The sequence below is a fragment of the Hemicordylus capensis genome, chromosome 3 (assembly GCF_027244095.1).
Source record: "Hemicordylus capensis ecotype Gifberg chromosome 3, rHemCap1.1.pri, whole genome shotgun sequence".
In the NCBI taxonomy this organism is placed as follows: Eukaryota; Metazoa; Chordata; class Lepidosauria; order Squamata; family Cordylidae; genus Hemicordylus; species Hemicordylus capensis.
Genome location: NC_069659.1, coordinates 112,146,727 through 112,170,482, shown reverse-complemented (window position 1 = coordinate 112,170,482; position 23,756 = coordinate 112,146,727). Strand labels below are relative to the sequence as shown.

General features: G+C 43.7%; 1 protein-coding gene and 1 long non-coding RNA gene across 3 annotated transcripts in view; one reads left to right on the top strand and one right to left on the bottom strand.

The window, feature by feature from the left end:
• PHEX (phosphate regulating endopeptidase X-linked) overlaps positions 1–23,756 on the top strand; it is a 178,266-nt gene that overhangs the window by 89,209 nt on the left and 65,301 nt on the right. For both annotated transcript variants that reach the window (XM_053305270.1, XM_053305271.1), the window contains one exon: positions 23,677–23,754. In XM_053305270.1, coding sequence (XP_053161245.1) covers positions 23,677–23,754 — 78 coding nt within the window. The remainder of the gene's footprint in view (positions 1–23,676; positions 23,755–23,756) is intronic.
• On the bottom strand, positions 8,495–20,137 carry LOC128349233 (uncharacterized). Its single transcript, XR_008318642.1, has 3 exons — positions 20,013–20,137; positions 15,394–15,518; positions 8,495–10,429 (listed from the first exon to the last, which is right to left on the bottom strand). It is a non-coding gene; the product is annotated as an uncharacterized LOC128349233 (long non-coding RNA).

Below are 23,756 nucleotides of genomic sequence, written 5' to 3'. Positions count from 1 at the left end.
CTTCCACATAATTCAGTGGGCTTTATTAGGTATAAAAGATTGTCAGAGCAATGGCATCTATCTAAGTGAGCAGGAAACAAAACAATCAGTCATAGCTACTAGTAAAAGCAAAGCAGAGTTCCTAACTACAGTATCATATGTGTGGGGATGCATGTCATCTCAGTAATTACTTCTAACTAGCAAGAGATAGATAAATTGGAAAGGAGAAGGGGGAGGGAGTAGCTTGGAAGGGGGAATGGCAGGGTGCCAGGGTTTAATGAGGGGGAGGGAAGTTGGAGTCATAGGCTGGTTCTTTGAAGAGGCATATTACTGGATCTCGTCATGGCCAAATGAATGTGAGTGAGGCTAGTGTGCACAGCTGGAGAGCATTGCGAGCAAGGTTTCATATGAAAAGCTGGTGCTGGGGTTCACAGACAGAGATAGCCCCTGATTCTTCACCCTGCAACAAGAATCACCTAGCAGTCTCTTGTCTGCAAGCCAAGGATGTCTGCTAGCTATGCAGCTAGACAGCAGGCACTTGGGATACGCACATGAGCAAGTATTGCTAGTTAGGCAAAAGACTGCTGAAGCCCTGTCCAGAGAGCTGACTTCTTAATAGTTGTTCAATCATTTGATCTCAACATAGCATTTTCTCAAGATATCAGCATCCTTCCTCAATCTCAAAGTGTTAATCATTTATGATAATGTCTATTTGTCTGGGGAAATTGAGGGCCATCTCCTGTGTATCCCTAGTTTCTGTTGTCAGGAAGGAGCTGTTCAGTTGACATCCCCAGAACATATCTGCATCTCTGAGCTTTTCAGATGAGCATTCTCTCTTGTCCACAGACTTTCTGGCATTTTGTCTCAAAGAATGTTAAAAGTTGAAGGTGTTAAGAAAGAAGAGCCTAAGCTATGTGTGTGAGACAGCATTTAAATGACTTGTGTAAATCTACCCAGTGTGCAATTCTAAATACATTCCAAAGTAACACCAATAGGATATGTGTGTCATACTAGTAATCAATGCATCTGATTAAGGCAAACAGTGTATCCTACAAAACAATGTATGTAGGAAATGCAGGATTATATCCTTCCTTACAAGGTTGGGAAGAGAGCTGGTCTTGTGGTAGCAAGCATGACTTGTCCCCTTAAGCTAAGCAGGATCCACCCTGGTTGCATACGAAAGGGAGACTAGAAGTGTGAGCGCTATAAGATATTCCCCTTAGGGGATGGAGCCGCTCTGGGAAGAGCATCTAGGCTCTAAGTTCCTTCCCTGGCTTCTCCAAGATAGGGCTGAGAGAGATTCCTGCCTGCAACCTTGGAGAAGCCACTGCCAGTCTGTGTAGACAATACTGAGTAAGATGGACCTATGGTCTGACTCAGTATATGGCAGCTTCCTATGGTCCTATGTAATCACCAGAGAGAAAGCACAAACAACCTGGCTTGTTTCTCAGGAGTTAATCATTTCACTCAGAGTTCAGGCATCAATTGATTTCTTAACAAACTAGAATCAGACACAGGCCATAAGAGTCAGTGTGGTGTAGTGATTAGAGTGCTGGACTAGGACCGGGGAGACTCGAGTTCAAATCCCCATTCAGCCATGAAACTAGCTAGGTGACTCTGGGCCAGTCACTTCTCTCTCAGCCTAACCTACTTCACAGGGTTGTTGTGAAAGAGAAACTCAAGTATGTAGTACACCGCTCTGGGCTCCTTGCAGGAAGAGTGCGATATAAATGTAAGAATAAATAAATAAATAAATAAATAAATAAATAAAAATTCACATAAGTTTGGATTGGTAACTCTGGGTCCAATGTGGTAGCCAGGGAGGCCACAACACAGGTTTTGGATTTCAGAAGCAGTGAGAGGAAAGAGAGCAAGAGTTTGAGCAGGAGTTATATACTACCTCGATCTTTCCTGGAGAAGTGCTGTAAACTCTTGTAGCTCGGGTGTTACCAAGGGGCTTCTCTCCTCCAAGGTAGGCAGGAAGGCAGACAGGCAGGAGCGGGAACCCAGGGACCTGGCAGAGGTCCAGGAGCCAGGCACAATCCAAAAATCAACCAGAATCTCGCAGCTAGGAGTGCTGCACAGACCAGGTTAGAAAAAGGCCAGACTGGCGGCAAAAAGTAAAGCAGGAGTGAGAGTAAAGGCAGGGCAAGATAGAGGTGCCTGTGCCAAGATTTAGTGAAAAGGAGCTGGTGGATCAAAGGAAGAAACACCTGGTGAATCTGGGGTAAAGACAAGGGAGACCCAGGAGACATGTGTATTTATTGTGTCTTGATCTCTTATAGGAAAATTCTTGCCTGAAGGCATTAAACTGATCACACCTTGGTTATGGACAATAGGGACAAAGGACAGAATCAGGCATTGTCTTATTCAGTTGTGAGGAGTGGACCCCTTCTTGCACAAAGGCTGAGAAAATTCAAAAAGACCCATATAGGGAGAAACAAAATGGACACATCAATGTTTATCTCTTGTGTCTTTTAGCATATCTGGGTATAACTAGAATGTAAACAAGCTAGCTTGTCACACCTTGAGCCAACCATTAGTATACTCATTAGCAGAGGAGAGGACCAGCTATTATTTATTTATTTATTTATTTATTTATTTATTTATTTGATTTATATACCACCCTTCCGAAATGGCTCAGGGCGGTATATAATAATAATAATAATAATAATAATGACAAACATCTGCCACGCAATACACCAGATAGAACTGTAGTCGAGAAGAAAGAAAAACAAGTTAAAATAATTGACATAGCAATACCAGGAGATAGCAGAATAGAAGAAAAAGAAATAGAAAAAATCACCAAATACAAAGATCTACAAATTGAATTGAAAGGCTGTGGCAGAAAAAGACCAAAATAATCCCAGTGGTAATTGGCGCCCTGGGTGCAATTCCAAAACAACTTTAAGAGCACCTCAACACCATAGGGGCCACAGAAATCACCATCAGCCAATTACAAAAAGCAACTTTACTGGGAACAGCCTATATTCTGCAACGATATCTATAATAACAGCAACAACATTGATAACAAAATTCAGCCATCCCAGGTCCTTGGGAAGGACTCGATGTCTGGATAAAACAAACCAGTCAATAACACCTGTCTGACTGAACACCTCAACACCATAGGGGCCACAGAAATCACCATCAGCCAATTACAAAAAGCAACTTTACTGGCAACAGCCTATATTCTGCGACGATATCTGTAACAACAGCAACAACATTGACAATAAAATCCAGCCATCCCAGGTCCTTGGGAAGGACTCAATGTCTGGATAAAACAAATCACTCAATAACACCTGTCTGACTGTGTAAATCATCATCATCATCATCATCATCTTTATTTGTTAGCCAGCCCATAACAAATTGTTCTCTAGGTGGCTCGCAACAGAGGATTAAAATATACAATAAAAATACATAACACATTAAATTGTAACATACAAAAAAAGGCGAAAAGAAAATGCAAAACACAATACAAAGCAGCTTAAAAACTCATTTTAAAATTAGTTAAAAATCAGATCAAAACTGAAAACCAGAATTTAAAAGGCCTGGGTGAACAAAAAGGTCCCTGGTGTCTAAAATAACCAAGTGATGAAGCCAGGCGAACCTCACTGGGGAGGCTATTCCGTAAATGCATTGCAAGCACCGAAAAGGCCCTGGTAGCCACCTGCCCCACCTCATTTGTCAGGTGCACCTGGAGGAGACCCTCTGAAGGTTCAGGTTGGGACATATGGGGCAAGGCGCTCCCTCAGGTAACCCAGTCCCAAGTGATTTAGTGCTTTAAAGGCTACCTTATCACACCTTCCTGAGGAGGTGATATTGTGACCTAATCCGCTGCCAACATAGGGAGAATCTATGGCTGATTCTTGAAAAGAATAGTGTTGATTCAATCACATCTACTCTGGCATTCCTCACCTGAAAGCAATCAAGGAGGTAAGCACAGGGAGATAGACCTGCAGTCCAGAAATTAAACATGACCTGAGAGCTATCATCTTAGACTGTGCACCAAGTTACAATACATGCCCTATTGAGTTAGCTCATGTGAACCAAGATGGATATTTCATTTTCGCGTGGGATCTGAGCAGCAGAATGTGAGAACTACCGGACTGTAGCCCCAAAACTAGGTATAGGGGTACTCCTAGGAGCCCCTAAACAGGTTGCCGTGGTAACATTGATTGGAACTTTCCTTTAGCTTTTCTTTTTGATATGAAATGACTTGTGTTCCTTGTTTCCTATTGCTGAACTGAGGCAAATCCTAAAAAATTTATATTTTCCAGTTAGTGAGAAATAATTACGTACAAGCTGACCCGCGCACAGAGCATCTGTGTGTTTTTTGGGCCGGCTACCTCTCTGCCCCCCGCCCCAGTCTCCGGCCGGGCTGCTGCCGGGCTCCGCAATCGGGCTGGACCCACCGCCGCCAGGCTCCGTGTTCGCCGTCGGGCTCCACGTTTGGGCCAGGCCTGCTGCCACCGGCCTCCGCGGCCGGGCCGGGGCCCCCGCCGGCCTCCCCAGCCGGGCCAGGCCCGCCGCCGCCCTGGCCTCCATGGCCTGGCAAGGCCCGCCGCTGCCTCTGTCCTCCACCACAGACGCGCCTCAGCCAATCAGGTGCGTCCCTCCGCTCCGCTGCCCAGCCAATCAGCTGGGTTGCCGGGACGCATCCCCACAGAGGCTGAGGCACGTCTACGGGGATTAAATATATAGATTGGTGTGAGGTGATATTGTCTGGAGGCAATTGCTTCAACTGAAGGAAATTAACTTAGGATTTGATAGAAACTTTCTGTGATGGTGATCTTCAGAATAATTTATTGTGAATTCTTCAAGAATGCTTTCTCAGTGCTGAAGCTCTCAGTCTAAAGTAGAGAGCAATGTAGACTTACAGCAGCTGTCCATTCAAGCCAAGAAGTGGGGAGTGTTCTGCCACCCCAGCACTACATAAAGTCTCATCTTCTGTGAAAGCTACCACTCTCGCCTGGTGTATTGTATAATTTTCAGGCAGCCTCTGGATCCGATGTAGGTCAGAGTGATATATGTGCACCATGACCTTGCCAAACTACAGGTCAAAATTTGACAGGTTAATTGTGCATTTCTTTATCGTCTCAAGAAAAAATAGAGTATAAAATGACAGGTGGTGGAAATAATTAAAGAAACCCTGCTAAATAAATAGACTATTTAATGGTGCATTTTGTAATGTGGATTCCATCAATCTTTTTGCAGATAAAGTGCTCCTAACCAATTAGCATTTTATATCAAGATAATGTCTGAGTGTTCATCTCACCTTATGAGTTATGGAGTTTTCAAGTCACAACTAAACTAGTTGACATTGTATTAGTTTAGGCAATGGAAAACATTCTTGTAAATATTTTAGATGCCAGTTGCAATCTTAGGGCTTCAGTGAAGCCTAAAGCAGTGCCTCACACACTTGTACAGTCATTCATTTTCTCTTCCTCATGCTGACCAAAGTAAGGAAAGAGACACACAAACAAAGCATTAAAGCATATACACAAGTTCTATACAAAGCATTAAGCATATATACAATTACTATACAGGATTTAAAAAACAAGATTCCACAATCTCTGTGTGCTTCTTTCATGTAATTCTTTCATGTAATTGCTCCAATCTTCCATGGCTGGGTAAGATAATTGAGAGGGTGGTGGCCTCCCAGGTCCAGACACTCTTGGAGGAAGCTGATTATCTAGACCCATTTCAAATGGGTTTTGGGGCAGGCTATGGGGTGGAGATTGACTTGGTGAGCCTGATGGATGATGTCCAATGGGGAATTGTGGGAGGAAGTGTGATTCTGTTGGTCCTTTTGGATCTCTCAACAGCTTTCAATATTATTGACCATATTATCCTTCTGGAGCATCTGAGGGGGTTGGGAGTAGGAGGCACTGCTTTGTAGTGGTTCCACTCCTACCTCTTTAGCAGATTCCAGATGGTGACGCTTCTAGATGCTCTGCCAAATGCGAACTTTTATATGTCCCCCATGGTTCCATACTGACTCCAATGCTCATACACACACACACACACACTAAAGTTTTATGTGGCAAGCCCCACCCAGGCAGCGCTAAGCACATGCATGGCGAGAGAGAGCTGGGGCAGCATGATGGCGATGGCTGAAGTGGGCATCTTGGGGGTGGCAAGTGCCTTCATGGAAATCTCCAGCATCGCGGGCTTAAACTCCTCACCCGAGCTCAGCTGACGAAGGGCAGGAGGGCAGTGAAGGAGGGAGGGTGAGGAGAGAGGAGGCAGGAGATGGGCTGAGGTGGGCAGCTGTTTCCGAGGAAGAGCAGGAGGGTGGTGGAGGAGGGAGGGCAACAACAGTGAGGAGAACAGTAAGGCAGGAGACTGGCTAAGGTGGGCAGCTGCTGCTGAGAAAGAGCAGGTGGGCAGAGGAGGAAGGAGGGCGACAACGGCAAGGAGAGAGAAGGTAGGAGATGGGTTGAGGTGGGCAGCTGCTGCTGAGAAAGAGCAGGAGCCAAGGGGATGGGCCAGAGACTGGGAGATCTAGGGCACAGATGTTCTGCGCTGGGCCAGCTAGTCTACATGAAATCACTGGGAGAGATCATCAGGAGAACTGGTGCAGGGTGTTATCAGTATGCTTATGACACCCAAATCTATTTCTCCATGTCAACATAATCAGAAGAAGGAATAACCTCCCTAAATGCCTGCCTGGAGGAAGTAATGGGCTGGATGAGATATAACAAACTGAGACTGAATCCAGATGAGGTGGAGGTAGTTATTGTGTGGGGTTGGAACTTGGGAGACAATTTTGATTTGCCAATTCTGGATGGGGTCACACTTCCTCAGAAGGAACAGGTACACAGTCTGGGAGTACTTCCAAATCTAAATCTTTCCCTGGTGTCTCAGGTTGAGGCAGTGGCCAGATGTTCTTTCTATCAACTTTGGCTGATACTCTAGCTGCATCTGTTTCTTGAGATAAACTACCTCAGAACAGTGGTACATATGCTGGTAACCTCTAGACTTGACTATTGCAATGCACTCTATGTGGGAATGACTTTGTGCATAGTCCAGAAACTGCAGTTGGCACAGAATGTGGCAGCCAGGTTGGTCTCAGGGTAATCTAGAGGAGACCATATTATTCCTGTGCTGAAAGAACTACAATGGCTTCCAGTATGTTTCTGGGTAAAATACAAGGTGGTGGTTATAACCTATACAGCCCTAAACAGCTCAGGCCCTAGGTATTTAAGGTAACACCTTCTTCACCATGAGCCCCATTGTCCATTGAGATCATTCAGAGAGGTTTGTCTGCAGTTGCCACCAGCTCATCTATTGGCTACACAGGGACGGGCCTTCTTTGTTGCTGCCCCAAGACTCTGGAATGCGCTCCCTGCTGAAATAAGAGCCTCCACATCACTTATAACTTTTAAGAAGTATTTAAAGACACTTTTTTTTCACCCAAGCTTTTAAACTAGACTTGTCATTTCAAAAGGTTTAAAGGTTTTTAATGTCTGTTTTAATTTATGTTGTAAACCGCCCAGAGACAGAAGTTTGGGATGGTGTGCAAATAGAATGAATGAATGAATGATTCATGTGTTGGATATTTCTGTCAGCTTCCCTTTCCTTCTGAACCTGACTTGAGACTCCTAGGGGAAAAAAAAGTCCCTTAGGGCTATGCAACCCTCAGGGACATATTTTTGGGAGTCACAGTAGACTTCAAGGGAAAGGGGAGATCACCCCTCCCCTGAAGTGCACGTGCACCATTCTTGTACCAATGCTACAATAGTTTGGATGTTGATCAGTCCTACAACTTTAGTTCACAGATACTATTTAGTTTGACTAAGGTCCTGCATGAGATACACTTAAATAGGTTCTGAGGGCCATACACCTTCTTTTAAATGCATTGGGCTGCCAAACATGAAGGAAGCTATTTCCCATACCACACAATTTTTCACAACCTCAAGCCATTAAAAATCCCAAGACTGCTTACAAAAGTCACTTGGAAATTAATGCAATTCCTGGAGTCCATAGGGCAGTCCTGGAGGCTTGACAGTCCTATAAATGTGTCAGTGCAGAGGTAGGGAGTATTTAAACCTTTACCTCTGTACTTTCCATTTCCATTACCCCTCCAAAGTTGTTTTTCAACCCTGAAAGTACCATTTGCTAAAATGGCACTTTTGGGGTAAAATAGCTGCTTGGGAGAAAAAAACAGCATTGAGATAAAAGGTTAATGATGCCCTACTGCAATCCCAATGTGAATTTTGGTCCCTTGTGGCTGCTGCTCACAAGTAAACACAAGCCTATCAGGACATGATTATGCATTTTTGTGTCATTTGTAGTTTGACCCTTGGTCATCCGCCACTTTCCCCTGCTTAGAGTTAAAACTACCAGAGTGTTTTGCTTTTAGCAGATGGTATTCATATTGCCTACTTTCCATGAAAAATGAGAACACATAAAGAGTAAATTCATTGTTGTAATTAAATGGTCCATTCCATTGCCATGAAAGATTCTTGCTTTCAAACCAGATTTTATGTTAATTTTCCAGTGGCTTTTATTTTGTAGAAACTTCAGTATAAAAATTGCTCTTTAAAAAGGAAGAAAGGAAGATTTATCAAAATGTTTCTGTGGTTATTACATTTCAAATTTGTGGCTACCGTTTCATCATCATAGTAGATCCAGGCTTTCAAGTCTACAGTTATATATGTGCCCCCTCCTAAATGGTCATAATAAAATGTAATGTAGTATAGCATGAGTTTAGATAAAGGCTTTAAAAAAAAATCTGCTTTGAACATTACTCGAATTTATTGTTAGTGCAAGGATAATTTTTAGCATGGCATATTTGCAAGAAGCCTTAGTATAAAAAGATATAATGCCCAGTCACTGCTTGTGAGGGCCAAGCTAGACATTATGCAGGAGATTCATGAGTAGGACTGCCTGCATTTCTGTTTAACTAATTAGCAACTGTAGATCAAGGAAGTGCTGCTCTCATAGAACAGGAAATTATATATAAACATGAAGCTGCCTTGTACTAATGATGGGCAAGCACAAGGCTGCTAGGCCCCAAGATGAATTACCAGTGGTGTAGTCACAAATTCAGAAGTGCAGGCACTCTCCATGATTGCTGCCATAGATATGCCCACACAGACCATCATGCCCACCCCAGTGGCACTTCCTTGATAGTCACTTATGTAACAAACTGTCAGCATAGGAAGATAGCACACTATTTCCATTTAGAAAGCAAAGGCCATAGTGTCCCTGCTGAGACCCCAACAGTCACAGGTACCAAGGAACTCAGGAAAAACGGAACTGGGACTGTGTCCTTGCCTGTCCCTGTATCACTACACCCTGTATCACTACACCCCTACACCCTAGAATATTTGACTCAAGCAGAGGTACCTTTTTGGTGGGGAAGGTATGAGGTTCAATGCCTGAAGGGGCCCAAACCTCCCTCTTGTCAACTGCCAGCCATAAACAGAGTGCTATTGCAGGTCTGAGATGCCCTCCCTATTATTGTGGTTCCAAAATCAGCACAGTGGTTATGGCGGTGTCCACGTTTGGACATAACACTGTGGTGGCCAAACCTCCAGTTTTGGCGGCGAACCTTACTGCAAACCAAAGGTTCAAATTGGAGTTTGAACTGCGGGTCGCTTTCAGCTCAAAACCCCGGTTTCACGCATTCTGACGTAACAGAGTTCCAACCTCTGCCCCATTTAATTCCGGTTTTGTGTTGTGTCCGAATAAAGCCTGGGGCCGCATAGGATTGAACCAGGACCTTCTGCATGTATGGTGCTTTGCTGTACATTTCTTCCCCCATTACAGAGCGAATACTAACTTATGTGGGGGGGATTTAAATAGGGGATTGCTCATGGAAGGAGAGGTTTCTAGACTCTCTCCCAGGATCAAACAAGATGATGTGCGTGCAAATGTGCTTTTAAGAGGCATGCTTCCAATCAGAAGCACTTCTTAAAATCAACAACAATCCTCAGTAGCTCCAGTTGCTATTGGAACTGTGGTGGACAGGGGATGGAAGATAAGTTCTTCCCACAAATGTCATTTCCCCACAGAGAATCCCTGCTCCAAAGCTGGGTTGTGGGTTTTTTTTTGTTTTTTTTTGTGCTGCGAAGTGACTGTTTGCTGCATGTAGACACCTTAGGGGTGAAAACAACAACAACCACCACCAAGTTTGGAGCTGGAGGATTACAGAGGAAAACCAAGTGCAAGGAAAGTCTTCATGGAATCATAAGGGCAGTTCACATTATCAAGAAAAGGGTAGGAGAAGCCTCCTAACCTATTTTGGGAGCTGTGCATGCTCCCTATATTTGATGGCCTGTCAGGTAAAAACAAGGCTAGAGGCATTGTCCACAATTGTCTGCTAAGTAGCAGATGGGTTGGAGAGCTTTTTGTCCAATCTCATTCATTCAGCAGCCAGGTACAGAGATGTGAAAGGAAGGTTGATGGTAACCTTTCTGGATATCTTTGATGGAAAAGTGACCTATAAATATAAGTAAGCAAGTAATTATAAAGAAATGTTCATCTGCTAAATAAATGTTAATAAAATAATCTAAAATATTCACATTTTGGAATGAATAGGAATGCATCTGGTTGTAAATAAGCACTGCAAAAACAATAGCAAAGACTAAAACTTGTACTTCCCAATGCATTCTGCTCCATTCAGTATTATTTTCCCCAGGAGTACCATGAATGATCTTTTGCAACGTGAGACTTTGACATTATTCTGATCTTGAAGGAGGTATGAAATGACTGAAATAATGTTCAAAGAGCAAATTACTCTTAGGAGGCTCTCTGTATCCTTGTTCCGGATGAATAACAGGTTTTAAAATAGAAGTTAAATATTAGCGGCACACAGCAGAAAAGGCTATGTAAAGAAATGAGAAATCTAGGGGAAATTAATACATTGCGGAATGTCTTTCAACTTGTCTCTTGTGTAAATAATCAGAGTTAAGGTGCTACTTAAACTATCAGAATAGTTCTTTCTATGTGATGTTATGGAACTCAGTAATGCTACTGTGGCCATTGATTGGCTAGAATATCAGCATGCATGCTAAAGGATTTAAGGGGGCTGCTTAGCTTCAAAAGGCATATTCCCAATAGGTAGGCTGACAGAAGGTCACTTTCCATATCATGAGCTTCAGTTATGAGAAACTCGACACACATTCCCCATAACTAAAATCATAATGTGGAAAATACACACACACACACACACACACACACACACTTACTTTAGAGTTGCACACAGGTGTATTCTACATGAAGATATAGTGTCATTATTATTATTATTTACACAGTCAGACAGGTGTTATTGACTGGTTTGTTTTATCCAGATATAGAGTCCTTCCCAAGGACCTCGGATGCCAGAATTTTATTGTCAATTGTTATAGATATCGTCGCAGAATATAGGCTGTTCCCAGTAAAGCTGCTTTTTGTAATTGGCTGATAGTGATTTCTGTGGCCCCTATGGTGTTGATTTGCTCTTCAAGGTCTTTTGGAACTGCACCCAGGGCGCCAGTTACCACTGTGATTATTTTGGTCTTTGTCTGCCACAGCCTTTCAATTTCAATTTGTATATCCTTGTATTTTGTGGTTTTTCTGTTTCTTTTTCTTCTATTCTGCTATGCCCTGGTATTGCTGTGTCAATTATTCTAACTTGTTTTTCTTTCTTCTAGACTACACTTATATCTGGTGTATGGTGTGGCAGATGTTTGTCTGTTTGTAGTCGGAAGTCCCATAATATTTTTACATCTTCATTTTGGACAACTTTTTCAGTTTTATGGTCCCACCAATTTTTGGCTACAGGTAGCTTGTATTTTTTGCAGATGTTCCAGTGTATCATCCCTGCTACCTTGTCATGCCTTTGTTTGTAGTCAGTCTGTGCTATCTTTTTACAACAGCTGATTAGGTGGTCCACTGTTTCATCTGCTTCTTTACAAAGACAGCACTTGCTGTTTGTTGTGGATTTTTCTACTTTTGCTCTTATTGCATTTGTTCTTAGTGCCTGTTCTTGTGCAGCCAGTATTAAACCCTCTGTTTCTTTCTTCAAGTTGCCATTCTTAAGGCATTGCCAGGTCTTGGTGATGTCTGATTTTCCACTTATATTGTGCAAATATTGACCATGCAGGGGATTATTTCTCCATTTTTCTGCTCGGTTCTTGACTTGTTCTTTCTTGTAGGCCTGCTTTGTTTCATTGGTGTTGAATAGTTTCTCGTTATTAACCATTTGAAGTGCATCTTCTTCACTGTCCTTGATATATTCTTCAAGGCCTCTTTTCTCCACCTCTAGTTTGATGGACTTGCAGCATTCTTTTTCCACCTGAGCTGTGAGGGAGGTATAGCCTATCAAAATCACTGCGGGAGTGTAGACCATGATTGATAGTCATTATTTTCCTGGTCTTACGATCCAGCTTCTCTAGCTCTGCCTGGGTCCAGTCTATTATTCCTGCAGTGTATCTGATAATAGGTATAGCCCAGGTGTTTATGGCTTGTATGGTGTTCCCGCCATTGAGTTTGGACTTGAGGATTTTTCTAACTCTCCTGATGTATTCACTTCCAATTTTTCTTTTCACTTCAGTGTGTGCAATGTTATCAGCCTGGAGAATGCCCAGGTATTTGTAATGTTTTTTCTCTTCCAGGTTCTTGATGTTGCTTCCATTGGGCAGTTCTATTCCTTCTGTTTTTGTTATTTTCCTTCGGTTCATTATTAATGCAGCACACTTGTCTAGTCCAAACTCCATTGCTGTATCGCTACTGAATATATGGACAGTGTTTAGCACTGATTCGATTTCTGATTGGGACTTTCCATACAACTTCAGATTGTCCATGTACAGCAGATGGTTGATTTTACTTGATGTTTTAGATGTTTGGTATCCGAGGCCTGTTCTGTTTAGTATTTGTGAAAGTGGAGTCATGGCGATTACAAACAACAGAGGGGATAGTGTGTCCCCTTGGAAAATACCTCTGCTAACCTGTCCAAGTGTCTCGCCATTGATTGTTAACTGTGTACTCCACATGCTCATTGCTTTTTAAATAAATATCTGAATGTTTTTGCTGACACCAGTTGTTTCTAAACATTTTAGTTTCCACGTGTGAGGCAATGAATCGAAGGCCTTGTAGTCAATCCATGCAACACTTAGATTTGTTTTTCTTCTCTTGCAATTTTCTAAAATCATTTTGTCAATCAGCAGCTGGTCTTTTGTGCCTCTGGTGTTTCCTTTCTGTTCAACTGGAAGCTGCTTATTAGTTAATAAGTGTTGCATTACTTCATCTGCTATTATTCCAGTTAATAATTTGAACATGGTTGGCAGGCAGGTTATCGGTCTATAATTACTTGGAACTGCACCTTTTGCAGTTTATTATTATTATTGCTATTATTATTATTTTACATTTATATCCCACTCTTCCTCCAAGGAGCCCAGAGCGGTGTACTACATATTTGAGTTTCTCTTTCACGACAACCCCATGAAGTAGGTTAGGCTGAGAGAGAAGTGACTGGCCCAGAGTCACCCAGCCAGTTTCATCGCTGAATGGGGATTTGAACTCGAGTCTCCCCGGTCCTAGTCCAGCACTCTAACCACCACACCATGCTGGCGAATTATGATTTGGAGGAGTCGTGCTGTAACTGAAGATTATAATGCATCAAATGCCCTATTTATTTTCAGTAACTTTATGACTCTTCAGTAACTCTGACATAGACTCTCTCCATTTGTCCTCAACCTTCTGGTTGCCAGAGCTTGACAATATCAAAATCTCTTTCTCTGCCAGTTGTGGCAAGCACCCATTGATGTCTCTTAGACATTATCATCAGGGGTGTGCATGAACCACGGCTTGTGCACCAAACCAGTTTGGACAAGGGGAAGAGAGTGGGAGCTTTAAGAGTATGTTGGCGCTGTGAGGGTACTTGGTCCAAGCACCGCCCCAGCAGGAAGCTGCATGTGGTGGTGGAGAGAAGGTGAGGACCTGCTCTCCTCTTTCTTAAAGCTCCTGCTCCCCTTCCCATGGTGCTAAACCTATGCTTTCATTCCACAAATAGCAAAAACAGTTTGGTGACAAAGCAAAAAAGCAAGGAGTCTTGTGACAGTTTTTCTTTTAAAATTGAAGAACTACAAGGATTTATTTAAAGAAAATGTTACAAATAAATGTGAAAAAGTCTGCAGCTGATTTCAGCTGTGTTTATGGCTGAAGAGGGAGACCAAAACAAACAGCCATCTCTGAAGGGACAAAATGGTGACTAACACTGGAAGAACAAAGAGGAGAGGAGTCCAGCACTTTTATCTATGACCCTAAAACCCCCTCAGTGTTCACTATGAGACATTGCAGCTGATAGCTGATGCTGCCAGGGTCCTAGCACTCCTTCTTATCGGCTCGTGCTGCTGTCTATAATTCTCAACTTCTCTCTCAAGGTTTTGAAATGATCTCTGGGCAGTGGCTAAGTTAGCACATCTGCTACCATTTGTTCACTTGGACAATACATCAGTTTTACGAGTCCATTTTATTGTGCATCCTGCAACAGCATCAGGCTCCAGGTAGTTGAGCCTCTGCGCAAATGCCTCACTTGGGGCAAAGATTTCATGGATGGGGAAGACTGGGGTCTTCTCTGCCCCCCACCCCAGCTCCAGTCTCTCCCACCTCTGCCTGGGAACTTGCTGCAAGCCCTGTTCCCAACACGGTGCTCAGACATTACTCAAAGATGTAAAAAAAGGTGGGCGATTTAAAGAAAGGCCAAAGGGGGGGCAATAAATGTTTTAATGGGGGAAAAACAGCCAATTTGGGGGGGGAGGGAAACCTTTAAAAATAATTTAAGCCAATTGTGTGGAGGAAAACCTTTTGGGGGGAAATCTGAAGGGATGGCTGCGGGAACCTTAAAAAAAAAAGAAGAAGAACCACCTGACGGAGTATTAGGAACCTCTTATTAAAAACAAGATGGAGTGTGGGGGTAACCTTTTTGGAAAAAATGAAACATTGGGGGGGAACCTTTTTTTAGAGAAAATCTAACAGCCTTAAAAAAAATAGGGGAAAGGAACCTAAAGCAAAACTTTTTTAAAAAAATTAAATTTTTAATTTTTTTAGAATCTTTAAAATTTTTTCCTTAACCTTGGCTCCTCAGATATTGTTGGACTACAACTCCCATCATCCCCACACATGGCCTTTGTGGCTGAGGATGATGGGAGTTGTAGTCCAAAAACATCTGGGTGTCCAAGGTTAAGAAACCCTGCAATAAACAATGAAAAAAAAGCAATCAACAATAACCTAAAAGATGGGGGAGGGAAGGAACCTGTAAAAGAAAGAAAGAAAGAAAGAACGAACCTGCAAAATAAGGGAGACAACAACCTGCAAGAAAACACATAAAATATCTCTCCCTACACCCAAATGCAAAATAAGGGTGCCCTATTTAAAACCCACTAGGAGAAAAAGGATACAACACAACAAGTCAAAACAACTCACCTCTCTTCTTCCAGTATCATCTGTCCCACACACTGGCCAAAGGAAGCAAGGACAAGCAAGGACAAAAAGGAGACCAGTGGCAGCAGAGGCTGGCACACAGTACAGGGTGGCACAGGCTGGCACAGCTGAGGGGAAGGGGAGGGCAGAATGAGACGCTTTCCAGCGATTCACCCACCCAAACAAATTACTTAAAATAAGAACTTTGAAAATAAATTAAAAGGCTGGCTGGTGTTAAGGCTATGTGGGAATGTAAGGAGGGATGGAAAGGGGGTGCTGGCACACAGCCACCAAAAGAAGGGAGAAAGGGAGGGGGCAAGCACAGGAGAGAAAACAAACAACATTTTTATTTTATTTTATTTTATTTATCACATTTGTACACCACCCCAAACTTTAGTCTCTGGGCAGTTAACAACAGCATAAAACCTGTTTAGAACATATAGAAAAAACTTAAAAACAATTTAACAATTTAAAAATAAACCAGATATTAAAACCCCCAAAATTTAGGAAGGTGAGAAAGCTTGGGTGAAAAGATGGGTTTTCTGGTGTGTGTTTTTAAATTGCCAGAGATGGGGAGGATCGTATCTCAGCAGGGAGCGTATTCTACAATCTTGGGGCAGCGACTGCAGAGGCCTCTCTCTGTGTAGCCACCAAACAAGTTGGCGGTAACTGGAGACGGACCTCCTCAAATGACCTCAATGGGCGGTGGGGCTCATAGTGAAGAAGATGCTCTCTTATATACCCAGGGCGTAAGCCATTTAGGGCTTTAGAATTAGCACTTTGCATTCTGTCCGGAAACCTATTGGCAGCTAGTATAGCTCCATCAGTAAAGGAGGAACATGGTCTCTTCAAGATAACCCAGAGACCAACCTGGCTGCCGCATTCTGAACCAATTGAAGTTTCTGGACTGCATACAAAGTCAGCCACATGTAGAGCACATTACAGAGGTCAAGTCTGAAGGTTACCAACATATGTGCCACTGTTTTGAGGTCATTGATCTTGAGAAACGGGCACAGCTGGCGTATCAGTCGGAGCTAATAAAAAGCACCCCTAGCCACCGCCTCAACTTGAGAAACCAGGGAGAGGTGTGAATCCAGAAGTACTCCCTGTTCCTTTTGGGATGGTGTGACCCCATCTAGAACCGGTAGATCAAAATCATCTCTAGATTTCTGACCCCACACAATAAGTTCCTCCGTCTTATCTGGATTCAGCTTCAGCTTATTCTCCCTCATCCAGCCCATCACTGCTTCCAGGCAGGCATTTAGGGAGGATATGCCAGCTCCTGAAGAAGTTGACATGGAGAAGTAGATCTGGTTGTCATCTGTGTACTGGTAACACCCAGCTAAAAATCCCTTTATGATCTCTCCCAGCGGTTTCATGTAGATGTTAAAAAGCATTGGAGAAAGTATGGAGCCTTGAGGGACGCCAAACTTAAGCTCAGATTTTGAAGGGCAACAATCTCCAATCTATGCCATCTGAAATCTATCCGAGATGTAGGAGCAGAACCACTGTAAAACAGTGCCTCCCACCCCCAACACCCTCAGACATTCCAGAAGGATACTAAGGTCGATAGTATCGAAAGCCGCTGAGAGCTCCAAAAGGACCAACAGAGTCACACTTCCTCTGTCAATTCCCAATTGGAGATCATCCATCAGGCTGACCAAGGCAGTCTCCACCCCACAGCCTGTCCGAAAACCAGTTTGAAATGGGTCTAGATAATCAGTTTCCTTCATGACCGCCTGGAGCTGAGAGGCCACCACCCTCTCAATTACCTTGCCCAGCCATGGGAGGTTGGAAACAGGCCTATAATTGCTCAACTCTGAGGGATCTAATGCAGGCTTCTTTAGAAGAGGTCTAATCATTGCCTCCTTAAGACAAGGAGGCATCCTGCCCTCCCTTAGAGAAGCATTTATGATTTCCACCAGGCTGTCTACAACAACCTCCCTGCTAGATCGAACAAGCCACATTGGACAAGGGTCAAGAGAACAAGTGGCAGGCCTCACCACTCCAAGCAGCTTGTCCACATCCTCAGGAGTCACAAACTGAAACTGATCCAGTCGAATCACATAAGAGGAGTTGTTGGGCAACTCCAGTTCAGACATCAAATTAATTGTGGAATCTCCATCTAGGTCGGCCCAAATCTGAGAGATTTTATCTGTAAAAAATTCTTAAAACACATCACAGCAGGTAACTGATGACTCCAAATTCTGGTTCAAGGGAGGGGGAGCAGACACTAGTCCCCTCACAACCCTGAACGACTCCGCTGGACGTGAACTCACAGAGGCAATACGGGCAGAAAAGAACCGCCTGTTTGCCACATTTATTGCCTGAGCATAGATCTTTAGATGTGCTCTATGTCGCAATCTGTTGGATTTGAGTTGAGTCTTTCTTCACTTGCACTTCAGTCGCCTACTTTGCCGCTTCAGCCCTCGTAGATCTTCCGTATACCAAGGGGCCAAATATGCAGTGGGTCGGAGGGGACGCATGGGAGCAATTGTGTCTACTGCCCTGGTGAACAAGTTGTTCCAATTCTCAACCAGGGCATCAACAGGATCACCGTCAAAGCCAACATTGAATCCCTACAAGGCTTCTTGGAATCCTACTGGATCCAATAACCTCTTCAGGCAGACCATTGTAATGGGCCCCTCGCCCCTGTGGAGGTGGGAAGTGGTTGTAAGTCCAACCTTAACCAGATGGTGGTCCGTCCATGACAATGGGGAAATCACAGGAGTCCCCACCCACGGAACACCAGAGCCCCTGGTGGTGCAGTGGTAAAACTGCCGCCCTGTAACCACAAGGTTACAAGTTCGATCCTGACCAGGGGCTCAAGGTTGACTCAGCCTTCCATCCTTCCGAGGTCGGTAAAATGAGTACCCAGAATGTTGGGGGCAATATGCTAAATCATTGTAAACCGCTTAGAGAGCTCCAGCTATAGAGCGGTATATAAATGTAAGTGCTATTGCTATTGCTATTGCTGATCAGAGTAAAAGATCAAATCAAGTGTGTGACCTGCAATATGCATCGGTCCAGAGACCACTTAGGATAGTCCCATAGTTGTTATGGCCGCTATGAACTCCTGAGCTACCCCGGACAGATTGGTCCCGAAATGAACACTGAAGTCCCCCAGCACCAAAAGTCTGGGAGACTCCAACGCGACTTCCGCAATCAAGTCTGTGAGCTCAGTAAGGGATTCCACTGGGCAGTGAGGCGATCAGTACCCCAACAGAAGTCCCAATCTATCCCTGGTCCCCAAACTCAAGTACATACATTCAATATAGTCCAATACCCTAACAGGGACCCTGGTAAAGGAGATGTTATCCTTATAGACCACAGCCACTCTACTTCCCTGCCCACGTCCCCATACCTGCTCCTCTACAGAATATCTTGGAGGGAGAAGCTGGGACCAAACTGGACCACTAGCCTCCCCCAACCAAGTCTCAGTAATACATACCAGCTTGGCCCCTTCATCCATGATCAAATCATGGATGAGTTCAAATTTATGTTGGACTGACCTGGCATTACAGAGAAGCAGGGAGAGGCTATGTGGGCTGTTGGCAGTGCTCCCTGAAGTAAAAGAACTGGCAGGACAGCCGGAAGGGGAAATACAGTAGCTATTAAATTTCTGACTACCCTTCCCCTGGAACGGCCTGCTGACCTGCCAACGTTACTTCTTCTATTCCCCACCACCACCGGGATAGATGCCCCATAGTCAACAAAGGCACCCCCTATCCTCCCATCTCCAGATGAACCCAAACACATTACAGCAACTTCAACCCAAATCCAAAACAGCTTAAAACTAATTAAACAGAAGTCATCTAGCCCTCGCTCTCCCCCGAAGTGGCTCCCCCAAAGGGAAGACCCCCTTTGGTGGTGCCCCTTGGGTGGTGCCACCGGTGGCAGACCACCGTTGGCAGACCTGCCACTTCCTATAAAACCCAAACCTGAGCAGGTGACCTGAGGAACAGCTGAGTCACTCAGGGTCTGGTCCCAATCCTGCCCACACTTCCCACAGGGGAAGCAGAAGCAGGCAGGCAACAGCGGAAGGAACCCCAGCATCTACCTGGTCTCTCACTCCAGGCAGCACCGGGTGGGAAGTAGATGGATTCTCCTTTTCCCTCTCTGCTGGGCTTCACTGGGGTTTAAAGTTTAAAGGGACTAGGAGAGAGAGTGAGTGTAAACAACAAAACAACACTAAGAGAGAGTGAGAGAGCAGAGTGAGTGAGGGAGGGATGCAGGGCAATGCATGTGGAGGGGGGATGGGCAGGGCCATACTCCAGGTAGGCCCTGGCCAAAGAAATTAACCGAGGAGGACTGGGATGGGATGCAGGAAAAAATAAACACACAGTTAAAAATCAAAGCAAAAAACAACACAGGAGAAGAGCGAGGGAGGGATGTAGGGCAATACAGGTGGGGTGGGGTGGGAGGGATGGGCAGGGCCAGGCCCCAGATAAGCCCTGGCCAAACAAAGAACAGAGAGAGAGAGAGGCCGCAGGGGGAAAAAACACAGACTGGCAAAAGGTTTAAAGCAGAGGACAGGGTAGAAAGAGAAGGCAATTAGGCAAAGAAGGGAACACAGGGGATTGGACCAAAAAAGCATAGGCAGTCTGCAAGGACTCACACACCAGCAGCTCCAGAGAGCAGCACACAGGCCACAGCCAAACAGCAACTGCAGCCAGAGAGAATTTTCTAGGCCAGAGGCTTGATTTAAATAGGTTTGAAACTCCCTCCTTTGGTGCCCCCACCTTTGCACTCCCCCCGCCCCACTGGCCAACAGGGTGCCAGCTCTCATACACTGGCACAGTGCACAGCCTACCAGAGAGACAGACTAATCTGGCCAATCACAGAATCAATAGCTCAGCCAATGCAAAGTCAGCAAACTGAGCAAAACAAGTGTCACAAAATGGAGGACAGCTGAATTGAGAAAAACAAGTGTCACAAAATGGAGGACAGACCTGAAATAGACTCTAGGAGCTGTGAACTGGTTCGAATGGGGGCCAGTTCGCTTCAAACTCGGACCAGTTCGTTTCGAACCTGGACTGGCAGAGCAAAACCAATGCCTGGTTGGGTCTGAGTTCAAACTGTCAAATCGAACCAGTTCAAATTAGAACTGGTTCGAATTCGAACCAGTTTGCACATTCCTAATGCACATTGATGAAGCTAAGGAAATGAAGAGTAACATTTATTCTGGAAAGGCAATTTATATAATGTGACATTTTTTAAAAGGATGGAAATGGTGTTGTGTAGTTTTGTTCTGTGTTGAAATGTCTTTGGAGTTTGATCAACATTTTGCACTGGTTGCTGCTCTCATAAATCATCCATAATGCTGGACCATTTAATTCACATAGATTCTTCTAAAAATCACTGACAAATTAATTAAGCAGCAAAAGGACTTGTTCTTAAAAAGTGGTTGTACATTATTTTGTTTCTTGTGTAGGTTTAATAAAAAATGTTTTAATAGGCTTGTTTATGTAGATGCAACACAAAGGCTGCTTAATTAAGTGATTGAAATGATTACTATTGAATACATGCAAGACATCTGTGCTTTACCTAGCTAATTTAAGTGCCAACTCAGTGGAAATCTCTTGCTTTCTTGATCTGAAACTTGAACCTCTTGCTTTCTTGATCTGAAACTAAGAACACTGAAAGCTTCAAATATATCAGCCTAGTAGCCATAGCAGCTTTAGTCAGCTGTACCAAACAGCAATAAGATGATCAAGAATGATGTTTTGTATTCCTCTTTTCCTGCTCTTTCTCTGCCATTGAAAGATGTTCCTGAGGCCCTCCTGTGCTTTATGAAAAACGAAGTGCACATATTCTCCTTTGTTATCATTTGCTTCATTTCCTATTTTCCTCTGCAGATTATTTATCTTCCATTGTTTTTCTGTCACTGGGGACATTTGCAAGACAACTGGATCTTTCTTGTTTAAGAGCTCATCTGTTCCTACTGCTAATTCCCCACCTGTATTTTTCAGTTTGTGATATATTAATTATCTCTCTAGCAATTAATTATGATGTCACAGATAGGAGATTTCAGGTGGGAAATAAAATCCTAGGAGCTGGGGAACTTTCAAGACTAGAAAGATCAAGTTCGGGGAACACTTTTTTTTTTAATAAAACAAAATCCAGACCAAAAAAGAAAACTACCGTATTTACCTGAATTGTAGACCACTCTGAATCTAAGATGACCCCCTTAAAAGGTTGAGGTTAAATACAGGTTATACAGGTGGACCTTGATATTTGTGGGAGTTCTGTTCCACCGCTATGCAGATTATTATATGGAATATAGAAGCATTTATCCCTATGGGATCATGGAGGTTAGGTTCCTGGTCAGCCATTTTCAGCTGAAAATCGTCTGATTTTTCTGGGTGGGAGCTCCTTAGCAGTCTCTGCTGCTCCCCCCAAGTTGCACTCTATCTCCAAAATGGCCAAAAATTGGTCAAAAATTGCCTGTTTCACGGGGGAAATTCTTACCTTGATCTGCTCCCCCCTGCGTGTTGTGTCCCCAAACAGCCAAAAATTGACTGGAAATCATGTTTTTTTAAAAATGGGAACCATCTTGTGGCTCTGATTCTAAAATAGTGGCTGGAAATTACCTGCGCGGTCATTTCTGGCCACCCCGACCCGCGGATATGTGAGGTCGGCATGGTTTTTTTTGTTTCTCACGTATGCCGAGGTCGGGTGTCATTTTCCAACCATGGATACGCGAAACCTCAGATAAGGAAGGGGGTCCACCTGTACCTGCATTTTCTAAAAAGGAAAGAATTCTGAATTTAAGATGTACTCCAGATTTCTAATATACAACTTAGAAAAAACCTAGTCTTGGATTTAGTACACCCCACAAGAAAAACTAAATAGTTTTTCCAGGAAGAAAAAACAAAAATAATGCACTTTTACTCTAATACCTTGCAAACATATCCAAACATAGACTCACATACCGTTGGAACCACCATAGATCCTAGTGGATCAGTGGTGGCTTCCAGAGCTGTTTAGCTCCAGACTGGCTTATGTTTACCCACTACCTTCCCCAGCTCATTTACATCCTTTGTGCGGAAGGTCTGGGTTTCAGGAATGTTTGTACCTGGCTCAATGCAAACAATGTTTTATGTGCGCTATGCAATTGGGCATATAAATTTATGGTTATGTAGATCAATTGTGAGGAATATATTCCCACACTTTGCCTGCTAGACAGTTTGTAGAGGCTTTATTTACTTTCATGTTGTTGCTATATCTAGTATCCATATTTGGAAGTGAAGGCCTGTTACTAAAATTGGAATTGAATTGATATCAGGAAGGAATTCTCCATATCAGAAAGGAATTCTTCCCCTCTCAGATTGGTCTGGCTACTAAATGGAAAATGTGTAATGAGATTTTTTTTTCTTTTTTGTTGTCTGTAGCTCTTCTGAGCTCTCTGTTTGTTTGAACTATCTATTACAAAAGCCTTATCTCACAAGAATGTGCATCATTGTATACTTTGCTGGTTTCTTCCATGTTGTCAGAGGTGGGGAGAAACTAGGGTTACTGATTCTCCAAGACTGGCCTGGAGTCTGTGGGAATTGGTATCAGTCTCCAGAAGACTACGGAAAGCAAGCCTGGAGATTTGCAAAAAATATTGGGGGAGGGGGCCCTCTAAGAATAGCTCCCAATCAGAGTTTACAACCCCAGAAGAAACCATTACTTTTGAGCAGCAGATTGCAATAAATCATATTCAGGCTCCTTACAATTCTGTGATTTTGTAGTCCTGCAGTTATAGTGGACTGGTTCGGATAATCATCTGCTGACACATGCAATAACGTTGGGGATATGCCAACTATGTGCCAGCAGATGTCCTGATGCACACTTGGGGTACCCTTTCAATGTGTGGAGGGGCGTTTCTCCAAATTGCCCCTCTACATGTGTTTGACATCCTGGGAGGTTTTGGGACATCTGCTGGTGATGTCAGAGCAGGTATGTTCTTGGCCCATCCCCAAGATTATTCTGTGTTCTGGTGGGCAATCCCCTGAAACTCCCTTCTTATCTATGCGTGGATGGATGGAGGGACTGTGATCTTAGCAGCAAGTCTCACCTCTCTGCATGCCCAGTATCCACATATACAGTAGGCATGTAGGCTGCTATGCAAACAATCTACTACATCAGATATGCAGTGGGGGTAGGAGAGGCCTATGGCTGAAATAACAAAGATAGAGAGGGGCCCTTGGTTATGAAGCTAACAATCACCACTCCATCAGATAAGATAAGATCATGGTTTAAATGAACATTACCATCATCTGCTTCCATTTCTTTCCAAAGGCAAAAGCGGTTTTGGCTAAAGTGGGCTACCCAGAGTTTATAAAGAATGACACGTATGTTATTGAAGGCATCAAAGCTGT